This window comes from Pseudopipra pipra, chromosome 1 (assembly GCF_036250125.1).
Source record: "Pseudopipra pipra isolate bDixPip1 chromosome 1, bDixPip1.hap1, whole genome shotgun sequence".
Taxonomy (NCBI): domain Eukaryota; kingdom Metazoa; phylum Chordata; class Aves; order Passeriformes; family Pipridae; genus Pseudopipra; species Pseudopipra pipra.
The window spans coordinates 133,788,076-133,800,523 of NC_087549.1; the positions used below are offsets into that span (position 1 = coordinate 133,788,076).

Genomic DNA, 12,448 nt, shown 5'->3' on the forward strand with positions numbered 1-12,448 from the left:
GATTATCAGACAACACATTTGATTAAACAACTTCTTAATATATTGGTGCAAAGCAAATTGTTCCATATTTTCTTAAAAAACAGATTTGAATGCCCTATTTGATTAGGTGTACAAGTAAGGTATATGTCACTGCCTCATTCATCTACTACTATTTTGTAATACAGCTTGGACAATAAAGATCTAAAACTAAATAGGAAGCAATTAAGTATTTGAAGAATTTTAGAAACATAGTGCTTTCTGTTCAAATCAGAAGATTATTTAGAAGAAAAATTTATCATATAATTGAAAAAACTGGGAAATAGATGGACCATTACAGAAGAATCACAACAACAATAGGTCACAAACTGTAAAGTCCGAAGGTCTGGTAAGTATCAAAAGAGTCCAGCAGTTTGAATTGAGGGAGGATCAGGTTATAGTCAAGCCAACTCTCATCTACAGTACAGAAACAGAGTATCTTTCAGTTATACACAAGAAATGAGAGGTTTGCCAGTAGGAAAGCTGTCTATCACAAACCAGTCTACAATTCTAAAGCATCCTCCAGGGTGAAAACCCTCTGATAAAAGGCCACGACCCTGACTCAGCCCAGGTGCTGTAGGGAGCAGCAGTACCAGCAGGACGGGGCACAAACCCCTGCCTTCCCTGGCCACAGCACCCCTGAAAATAGGGAAACAGGGCAATGAGCTGGATCAGTATTTCTTACCAGATTTGCATTTGATAATTGGTGCTCTAGGATTCGAAAACCTGATTTTTGTGCGTGTTTTGGAAGAGGAAAGAAGTGTCCCCATATGGAGGGGTTATTACACTGGGTAATAACCTGCTGCTTCTCATGCTAAGACAGCCAGGAAGAGAATCAGAGCAACATGTATGAAGCCTTTCAAACCAGAGTGCAGAATTTGATTTGCTTGTGGTTTACTTCAAGAAAACTCTTTCTGCACCAAGACAATTGTCTGTAAATGCAGTTTTACCTACTAGCAAGTCCCAACCAAATGAAAACAATTACATTAAAGACCACACTATACAGAAAGTCTGTCAGAAGAAGGCTGTTTCCAGCCACTGAGTGAGGAAACATGAGCACACTCATCTTGAATCTCACTAACAAAATGCATTAAAAAATGCTACATAAATTTCACATAACCACAGAAACAAATAGCTACAGACTTCAAACGTAACACCTTATGTCTGCAATAGATGCTGCAAAGTCAGCAAACAAGTCCAATGCTTTGATACAACAGAGTTCCTGTGCACAAGTTGAGCACTGTTATTTGCTGGCTAAGATGTTCCATATGTTAACAACATATTGTTTTAATAAAGCCTGTTGATTCAGTTTCTGGACTAAAAACACATTTCTCAGGAAGAACCACTATCTGAGTAAAAAAGGGCTGAACAACCTATTCCCTGTGTAATGATCTTACAGAATTAAAGACCGTGAGTTTGCAGGCTGATGGTTTTCCAGCCGTTCATTAGGTCCTCTGATTCTACACCAGAAAGCCTAATAGTTTTTATTGCTTTCATTCTTCATATCTTCCTTCCTAGCTCCATGCATCACTTGACTCATTGTCTAGAAAAGGAAATTTCTATTCATTTCACTGCTTGGCTGAGGAAAGTATTTGAGCCCCAAGCTAAGAGGCCTGCAGCACTTCCTCTGTTTCTCTAAGTGTTATTTTTACAGAAGGTTATGATGCCAAAAGAGTTCTCAAGGAGAAAGTAAAAAACAGGGCAGAGTGGTTGGACAACACTAGGAGAGACATATGAAGGGAACTGTATCAGCAGGAAGGCTGCTGACTCAGGGAAGAGATGCCCTATAAATGACGGTACAGAAAACCCCTGCTATCGACATTCCAATTCATGTGCTTTCCTGTTTACTACCCTCTCCCTGTGTCTTACTCCAAGTAGTATTATACGTAACAATTCATAGGGCCATAGTAGTGTTGTAGCAACAGTGGTCTGAGAATCTAAGTGACAGAAAGCAAGAAAGAAAAAATAATCACTTCTGTTAGACCAACTTGTATGGCTGTTGCTTGCTTTTGTAAACACAAACCCTAATCTAGCTGTTAAACCATAACCAAATAAAGAAATGATTGGAAAAGTCAAGGGTTTGTTTTACATTATTTACATATGTGGCAGTAATCGATACACAAACCAAACATTCAACTAAAAACTCCGGTGCCTAAACTGATGTTAGCATATCAGGATATAACTTCATTACAACAGTAAATCCAGAAATTATACTTTGACTGATGAGAGCCACTTTTTAAAGGCTGAATCAAAAATACAATTTCTCTTTTAAAATCTCTCATAATGGCTTATATGACTGTTAAAGTTACTGTCACTTGGAGATACCTGACATTTAGAAGATAAATTCATAGGTGCTGAAACGTTATTTGATTCTTCCTCTAGTTAAGCCATTTTACTTAAAAGTTGATGTTAAATATAGATCACGATTGATCTGCACATGATGCAGAGATGAAGTATGTCTGTACATGTGTATGTGAAGTGTATTTCTCCTAAGTGACCTGGTAATCTAAGGTACATCAACAAAAAAGAAAAACATCATACTAAAAGAATGATAATATCTCTCTGGAATAATTAATCATTTTCTTCCTACACATATACCCTCAAAAATATACAGTAATACATTCTCTATAATTACTTTTGTGTCCCAAAAATCAGACCATGAAAAGGCAATTTACTCAGAATATATATCCCGTATATTTTAATTACTCTACTCTAAAACAACAAACGCTGCTTCCAGTGAACCACAGTAAAATATTCTTTATCACATTCATTGAAAAAAAAAAAAAAGGACTGACCTTTTCAGAAACTTGTTTTAATGGGCCAGGAAGGTATCTTATGAGTGAATTCAATGCAGTTACACAATTAGAAATAACAGATAAATTAAACAAACTACCTTTTTCATTCTCATTTTAACCGGGATGCCAATTAATCCTCACAGGAATTTTACAGACATCACTTAAACTTTTCATATCCAACTGAAATCAACAAACCTGTGTTGATTTCAACAGCCTTTTCCAGTAGCTGGTACTAAATCAACAAATCTAGCGACAATAATAGAGAAATAATCATAACAGAAATTTGTTAATCTAAAACTGAATTATAATATAAAAAATAAAATGCAATTGAGTTATCAAAAGCAATTTACCCTTTCAAGAGAAGTTTTAAGCATAACAGAACAGTATACAAAAAAAATGAAGGAATAAACTTACCAAAAATCAACACAGGTTTACAGAAAATTTTTCTTATCAAAGTAATCTGATATTTTTCTTGCATGGGATTACAAATTCCATAGTAATAGTGATTATATAATAAGATCAAAGAACGTAGTTCATATTTTCTAAACAAGAAATTCTAAGCTTGGAAGAAGGAATTTATTTTTTTTTTTAAATTTAAATCCTGAGCAAATCCTGGGAACTATGTAAACAAGGATATCAATTAGAAATGTGAAACCTGTGCTACCTTTATACATGACACTGTCAAAATGCAGTAGTGAATGTACAATTCAGCAAGGATACTGATATAGGGGAGGTCATCGAAAAGGAACAGAAATTATTAAAGGCCTTAAAAGATGCCATTTTATCAAAGATCCAGGAGATTGACCTTTTGAATGTAACAAAAAGAAGGTTGATATGCTATATATACCAAGGCGGGAAGAAAACTCAATGCTGCAGAGCTTTTTCAAACTGAAACTATGGTTCAAACATTTAGCAATTAGGGCAATTAGCTATTCAAACAATTTATATTTTAACAAATTCTTAATTCCCATACTACTTCATCACAAAAATGAAAAAAAAAGAAATCCCCAACAAACCGCAAAAGGCAGGAACCCTTAACGATGATGCTACACAGGTCTAACTGCATAATCCAAGGCATTCTCCCCAGTCTCGGGATATTTAGTGATACACTAGTAAAACCTTACATTTTTGCCTTACCTTCCTTTGTCTTTGAGCCCAAACAGAACTAGTTGTCAGAAATCTCTGCAGAATCAGCATTTCTCATTAAGCGTAAAAAACTGTAAGTCATTCAAAACCAGTTTGTACAATACACATGTTAGCAACAAATGGAATAATTGCCTCCCAGAGAACAAAATCAACCTCCGAAATTAAGCAACAATATAAATGAGAAAGTGTTTCCCAAGACTTGTTTGCAATTATGACCAAATTAGTTTTTCCATCACAAACTGGGATAGGGAAAGAATGACTTTGCAAAACATGGCTGTGAAAGAACAATCCTGTTGGGTCAGCTGGGGTTCTGATCACAGAGCACATGATAAACACTACTCAACAAATGATTCAAAGAAAGTGCAGAATACGATTCAGGATCTCAGTCAGAAGACCTGAAACCAGTCTATATTGCGCTATGTGTAAAATAAATATTACAATTAACTTCTCAGAGCACTCTCATATGGTAAAAAAGGCCATTATTTTAAGTAAGAATCAATTACTAATATGTGATCGTACCCAAGTGGGGCTTCTCAACCAGCATCCACACAGCGTGAACAAGAAAAGCGAACAGAGCTTGAATTCCCTTGATCCCAATAAATTCCAGCCGCCAGTGGGAAAAATTGGGACTGTGTGCAGCCAAGATATTCATTAAAGTAACTAAGAAAGCACTGAGTTGGACTTTAGGGAGATGCAAAACAGATCAAAGGAAGTGCTGCTCCTCCTCAAGTCTGATCTGACCGTCACTGAGCACACGCAGTTACCCAGTTACCAGGCACCACCACAAAAGTACCAGAGATCGTAAAGCACAGAGCACTTTTAGAGCAGGAAAGGCAGACGAGTCCCCTCACATCCAGCAGCACAACCCAGCAGGTCATCCCACATCACAGCACATGGAATCCCTCAGCAGCACACCCATCCCGTGGGCAGGAGGAGCGCAAGACTCACAGGGACAGCACAGGAGAAAGACTCACCAAAAACTACAATAGTCACAAACAGTGTAACTGCATTTTTTAAACCACCATTAATCCTTCTGAATTCCACGCAGCCAAATGTTTACAATTTAGAGCAAATTTAGGAATATGTTTTTCATTTACAGCTTACATGACACATTGATATTAGTGTTGGAGACCATTTGCCAAGAGAAATTACAGGCAAGGTTTCAGCAGTTTGCCTCATGAAAATGCTGGCACTTGTCTGTCAGGCTGCCTTTTATTCTGCTTCTGTTTTCAGGGTTTTTAGAGGAAGTTTACAATCTGATTCTGTAAGGTTTGCAAAACTAGTTAAAAGGCATTCCTAATAAACATTCCCCACAAAGCATGAGGAATGTCTGTATGTCTCTCAGCAGAAGCTGCAAAAAACATTCAGTGGTGAGACAAAATAATTCGACTGCTGGAGTTCCAGGAACCTTCCAGTATTACTAACCAGAAATAATTTAAATTAAGACTGATACATACAAAAGATCTATCAATATTTTCTGAATAAGCTTTTTTTGTTTTGCCTATCTGTTGATAAACTAAGAGAAAAGGGTGTTTATTTTCCACATAGAGAACAGAATGATTGCAGAGATTTTAAAATTTGCCTGATGTTTAGTTTTTCAGTCTCCTGAATGTAGTTGATCACCAAGGCCATTAATTTATACACAGTGTTGGTACTCCTTTGGGACACAGCCAGCTGTTCAATGGGAAGAGAAGACGTGTGAGCTTCCTAAAGTGGCAGTTTCTGACCACATCTTGCCCAGCCTACTATTTCTTTATAGATTACTTTCCACTGAAACATGGACCAGAGGAATTAAATTTGTGTTACAAGAAGAGAAAGCAGGTTTTGATTATGCTCCATCCTAGTGACTGAGCATCACCAGGAAGGACAGAGCAGTCCTGAAGCACTGAATATAAACTTGAAATCCTTATTTATGCTTGTGACCCTTCAGAGTACTTCCTCATCACCACAAACCTGAGGATCCCAGGCTATCAATGTGTTCACTCTCACCAAAAAAAAAAAAAAAAAAAAAAAAGACATGATCAGGGAGGGCTTTTTTTGTTACAACATGAGAAGCCAGAGTACATGCAGGTAGCCAGATGCTTCAGGTAGCTTTCTGAAGGCCAAGCATCTCCTCACCAGGGCACCTGGTGTCTACACTGCACCTCAGAAGTGACCACATTTCAAACTCATACTTAAGAAACACTCTCTGCTTGTCTCCATGATGGGAGACATCACAGCCCTTATATGAAAATTGATGCTGCATCTTTCTTACCTATGATGGCTATCACAAAGCGAACCTGGGGTGATCACCCAGAGCCCATCCACTCTCCAGACAAGCACAGATAAGAGTGTAATTTAAGAAGAAATACATTTAAGAAGAAATACTCCGCATGAAGAAAGAAATAGCCATTTGCGGAGCCATGGATGACATGACAGTACCAAAAATTTCAAGGGGAAGGAGTTAAAAAAAAAAAAAAATGAGGAAGCACACTTCATTGCTTTGTGACTCCTGCACAGGTCTGGGTCAGCGGCCAGCACTGGACACATATGGGAGTGGGAAGGCTGCGAGCAGCACCTGCCTGCACTGCCCAGCCAGCTGGGCCCAGCTCTGCTGGTGCTGGAGGCAGCACTAACAAGGAATAGCCAGAGAAAACAGCTCCATTAGATGCAGCCCTGAACGCGTAAGGATATCGAGGCAATGGATTCATAAACACATCGACGCAACTAATGCATCCCTAACCTCTGCCTAAGGGATTGAACCCTTTAAAAATACAGCTGATACGATCTGAAAGCTTCTTTTTAAACACTTCAGACAGTTGAACAGGCAAGAAAAGCTAAAAAGAAACACTGTATCTTAAAAAAAGCTCATTGTAGAGACACTATGGCAACTCTGGGGAAAAAAGGAAGAGAGAACAAATGGTGACTTATGAGGAGAAAATACCACCATCATTGCAAAAAAAAAAAAAAAGGAAACTACACTATAATTATAACAGCTTATTATTATTTTTTATTATCATTCCATATTATGCTTCAGTGTATTTGACATCTGCATTTAATGCGAACAAATGCACATTCACAACTGGTTGAGTCCAAAGTGAGCAAGAGAAAGCACGCAGATTTCAGTGTTAAATTAAAACTGCTACACTTTAATGCCAGTTGGAAATTTTTTTGTTTCCTTCCTCTCACTTGCATCCAGAACTTGCAGAACACTCCTGTCCCAGGCCTCAGTTTTCTTGATGTCTGAAATATCAGTGTAAGCTCTGCTTCTTTTTATTTCCCCGTCCACCTCGTTTCCAAGCTTGTTTCACTGCAGAAATCAGCCTTTGGTTCCAGGCCACTCTTGTAAGAGGTGGCAGAGGAAGAGACTAGGAAAGTTGCTTCAACTAACACCCAGATTCAAGAGAATCATACAATATCCTGAGTTGGAAGGTACTCATTGGGATCATTGAGTTCAACTCCTGGCCCTAGAGGACACCACAGGACACCCCTAGAGTGACACTATGTCCCTGAGAGCATTGTTCCAACACATCTTGAACTCTGTCAGGCTTGGTGCTGAGACCGCTTCCCTGGAGAACCTGTTCCAGTGCCCAACCACCCTCTGGGTGAAAAATCCAACCTAAACCTCCCCTAACTCAGCTTCATGCCATTTCCTCAACTCCTGTCACAGGTCACCACAGATTAGAGATCAGTGCCTGCCCCTCCACTTCCCCTCATGAGGAAGGTGTAGACTGAAATGAGGTTTCCCTCAGTCTCCTCTTCTCCAGGTTCAACAGACCAAGTGACCTCAGCCACTCCTCGTAAGGCTTCCCTTCCAGATCCTTCACCTTCCTTGTGGCCCTCCTTTGGACACTCTCTAATAGCTTAATGTCTTTTTTATATTGTGCACACAATATTCAAGGTGAGGCCACACCAGTGCAGAGTAGGGCAGGACTTGCTTTGACTGGCTAGCAATGCTGTGCTTAATAGTAGCATGTCCTTTGATGAAGTGAAGAGATAAAACAGAGGGTATCAGGCAATGGGGGAAGAGAGACAAGTAGGAGATGCTGAACATTTCTGCCAGCCTGAACTGTCAGTGTACAGAAGGTTGCCAAGGAAAAGGTTGCAAGTAAAATAAGAATTTTGTGTGGTACCTGTGGTGATGGAAAAGTGGACAACTATTCCTGATGTAAAGATAAGAGAAAGAAATGTGTGACGCTGGAGAACTGAGTAAGAACAGAGGTGGAAAATACACAAACACAACAGAATTGAAAATACAAAAGAGTACACAACAGGGGGATGTAGGAGATAGCACAGGCAAATGCAGCAAAGGAAACAGAGAACCTGTCAGATAAAAAGATGGATTTGAAGAGAATAGAGAAAATAACACCCATACAGAAAGCCGCAAAAAAAAGAAAAACTATATGAGGACAATCATTAGGAGGTGGGAATATTTTAGTTTCTGGCTTTTTTTAAGCTCTTTGTTTGCTACTCTCATTTTAATTTTGAACTTTATTTCCTCCATAATTTGGGGAACCACATGGAGGTGGTTCCACTTTCACTGTGACTGACCACCACTGATATTGTAACTGCAGATGATGCTCAGATATATTCATATGTACAAGTCATATACACCAACCTTTAAACAACATGGAAACTGCAAGAAAGAAGATGGACAAAAGCAAGGACAGTCTCTCCTTTCTGATAATCTATGTATTTCAAATTATTTCTCCCCACTCTGTCCCCCATACCTCCTTTACCATTTTTCAAGTGCATACTACACATAAGAGCTAATTTTACCACAGGGGCCTGCTTCAGTATGCTTTAGATATTAGCAGAGGTTCAGTTATAAGTACTAAGCTGATGTTTTTTCCAGAGAATAACTAAAATCTTGAACCTTGCTGCTTACAAGAATTCAACAACTTTGCAACTATAAAGTTAGTGTGGTCTAAATTTGCAAACCGCTTCTCAAAAAAAAATTAGTTGTTTTTTTCTCAGGTCTCTTAAAATATACACACAGAATATACTATGGAGAGTAAGAACTGCAAAAGAAGAAAAATATATACAACCTCCTGAATGAAATAGATTTTTTCACAGGGATGATAATAAAAAATACATTTTAAATGTTGGTCTGGTTTACACTTGGTTATTAAAATGCTCACAGCCACCAGTTTTCAGCAAATCCACCTTTTAATATCCAGGGAGGCTCTGCATGAGAAATTTGCTTTTATGGTAAACTGAAAGAAGGCAAGGCCACACCTGGAGTTCTGTGTCCAGTTCTGGGCTCCTCGGTACAAGAGAAATATGGAACTCCTGAAGCAAGTCCAACAGAGGACAACAAAGATTATTAAGGGACAGCAGCATCTCTCTTATGAGGAAAGGCTGAGGGAGTTGGACCTATTCAGTCTTGAGCAGAGATGCCTGAGACAGGATCTCACCAATGTCTATAAGTATCTGAAGGGAGGGTGTCAAGAGGATGGAGTCAGGCTCTTCTCAGTGGTGCCAAGACACAAAGAGACAAAGACAAGAGACAAGGACAAGAGGCAAAGGGCAGAAACTGATGCACAGGAAGTTCCACCTGAATATAAGGAAGAACTTCTTTACTCTGCGGGTGACTGAGCACTGGAATAGATTGTCCAGAGAGATTGTGGAGTCTCCCTCATTGGAGATATTCAAGAACCGTCTGGATACAATTCTGTGCCATAAGCCCTAGGATGAGCTGGCTTGAGCAGGAAGGTTGGACCAGATAATTCACTGTAATCCCTTCCAACCTGACCCATCCTATGATTCTGTGACTGTGAATTGAAATTATAATACTACTATGCTAGTTACACTGCAATAGCTATTAAGTATCAAAAACGGGAATATCAAAGCCTACAATGGTACTCAACAAAATAACAGAAGAACTTAAAATATACTACTATAGATCAACTCACTACCTAAAATAGCATTTCTGTCATAACATAGCCTCTAAAACCTCCACTGAAAAATTACATTTCACTGGCACCAGGTCTTGAACAAATGCAGAGTAAGATAGTCATTACTTACTGGTTTAGTGTCACATCTAGGATGAAAGATGATCCAAAAGCATCAACCTGGAAGCTGGCTCGAGCAATGTGGGTAGACTGCAATATAGAAAAGACTGGAATTATTATTCAGCCACAACAAAACATATTGTACTGGTTTGTGAATGCAGAAACAAAATATATATATACTAAGTATATAGCTGTTTCTTAACCTGACTCTGGACATCGACTGGTGGAGAACAGCTGAGACATTACTGGTTTGGTCAGTCATATACATTCACAATTCTCACCAACATTACCTGACAGAAACTTCATTCAGACAGACTCTCATTTAGGACCATAGCAATGGGCTAAAATATGATTAGTTGCATTTTCTGTAAAGCTCTGACTCACCACCCTGTAACCTATCTCCTCTAAAAGGGTCCCAAAACTCCAGCCCCCTGAGCAGTCACTAAAACTAAAGAAAAATGGGTGGTAGAAACTTTCTTTCTTTCTTTCTTTTCTTCCTTTCTTTGGCATATATTTCCCCCAAATGAATTCCTTTCACAGTCCTATAGAGGACAAACATGGGAATACTTCATAACTCATGATCTGCCAGAAACAGTGTTTTATTCTAATAGTAGTGGAAGAAAATACTCAGCTATCCAATAGAAACACAACACTTGTTTCTAGACCTGAAAACTCTCAAGAAACAGAACAGTCATGTTATGTAGCTAATTAATAAGAAAAGCTACTTGCATACACTTTGGAGGAGTATCAACTTTGTTCTTATTTTCTTTCCATTGAAATCTGCACATTAAGATTTGAAGCATGTAGACAGAGGACCTAAGAGGAAACACTGAGGAACCACTTACAACTCTCAACTACACTTTTCCAAATAAATACAATACAGGATAGTACAACTGTAACAAATGATTTATTGAAAACTCTGGGAAACACAGGACAGGATGGGATAATGTGAATCATCAAATTCACTCTCTAAAACTACTGGCAGGCTTTCGATAGGCATTAAATCCAGAAGAGCTGAGAATACCAGTTTCCCTGGAAAGGAACAGCATCAAAGAAACAGAAAGTCAACGGAACCATGACTTTTTTGATTATTACGTTTTTTAGTTGCCCTACAGCAAAATTTTCTTTTTATGTCTACATATATAAGCATGAGTATTAATAAGTAAAAAAGACAACAACCATGAATATATTTCCACAAACATGATGAATGCTTTAAAAAAATAAACAAATGTCAGGACAGCTTCTCTTAGCAGAGGACCCTCAGGCTCAGGGCCCTCTATAAAAATGCCTGGCTGTGTCACTGCAGTGGACACGCATGCAAAATTGCATGACAAGAAAATCCACACATTTACATTACACTTCAGAAGGACACAGTAAAACTGGAAAGCTTCTTAGAAAGTGCCTCAGTAGATATAATTCAGTGTCAGATATCCTTTCAGCTATCCCCATTACACCTAACACAGGCCATAGGTCTTTGCTAAGTGCTTCTTAGTATTTCTGAATGATTTAAGACCTTCTTTTTTGCACAGTTGAATAGTCTTTGACCAACTAACTGAATATAACATATAATTTAGCTTACCTGGGCAAATAATTTCAGTGAATAATTACCATCAATATTAAAAGCCTACTTTCTATCCAAAAAAGATTTTAAAAATAATAAAAAAGCAAGCCAACAAACATAAAAAAGACACAGCCAGCTGGCAATGAAAGACACCACAGAATGTACAGACACCCACAGCACATACGGCACCCACATGTAGGACCATCATTTAGCTATTTCTGGTCTGCAGCAGCTATGCAACCACAAATACAGTAAAAATAACCATCAACAAATTATCAAATTACGATTGTTGTTTCTTTTTTACCTCTCAGGCTTTAGACTCTCCTTTGAATGATTTTAAAATTTCATCTTCTCTTGCTAGATGTGAATTCTTAAGCTGCTGCTCACAAACAGGATGTGACAGGCCAAGTATCAAGTAACATAAAAGGAGCCAATGGTAGTTCCCTTGTTCCACTGCAGCACATTTGCTAACCTTAACTAACCTTCATTTACCTACCTGCACTGCAACAACCTTCTTCTGATCAACAAGTAATGGCAATCCAGTTGTTTGCTTATCATCATTACATTATTAAATGCAAAGAACATTCTACAGCACTTTTTTGTTTGTTAACAGTATGTGTCATCATTCAGATTTCTTTACACAGTATAACCAAGTCTTCTATACAACCATATGCTGGTATCAAAAGACAATTAGTCAGTAAAAACAGGAAAAGCCTAACATGGATTTCTAGATGTACATATACTAAATGTAACATCTGTCATTTAAAATGTATTCACCTCACAGACCATAAAAGCAAAAATGACTAGATTGTTTTGGTTTGGTTTTTAACCACTAGGTATATTGCACCATATTGATTTGGTCTGGGAGATTTCCGCTCTTGAACATGTCTCTAATATAAACAATTAGAAGGCTAATGTATTTCTAAGGTGACCCTGGA

General features: G+C 38.3%; 1 protein-coding gene across 15 annotated transcripts in view; it reads right to left on the minus strand.

Annotated features, from left to right (window-relative positions):
* The window catches only part of ADAM22 (ADAM metallopeptidase domain 22), a 134,455-nt gene that overhangs the window by 107,832 nt on the left and 14,175 nt on the right, over nt 1–12,448 (minus strand). For all 15 annotated transcript variants that reach the window (XM_064678268.1, XM_064678274.1, XM_064678246.1 and 12 more), the window contains exon 3: nt 9,963–10,039. In XM_064678268.1, the coding sequence (XP_064534338.1) occupies nt 9,963–10,039 (77 nt within the window). The remainder of the gene's footprint in view (nt 1–9,962; nt 10,040–12,448) is intronic.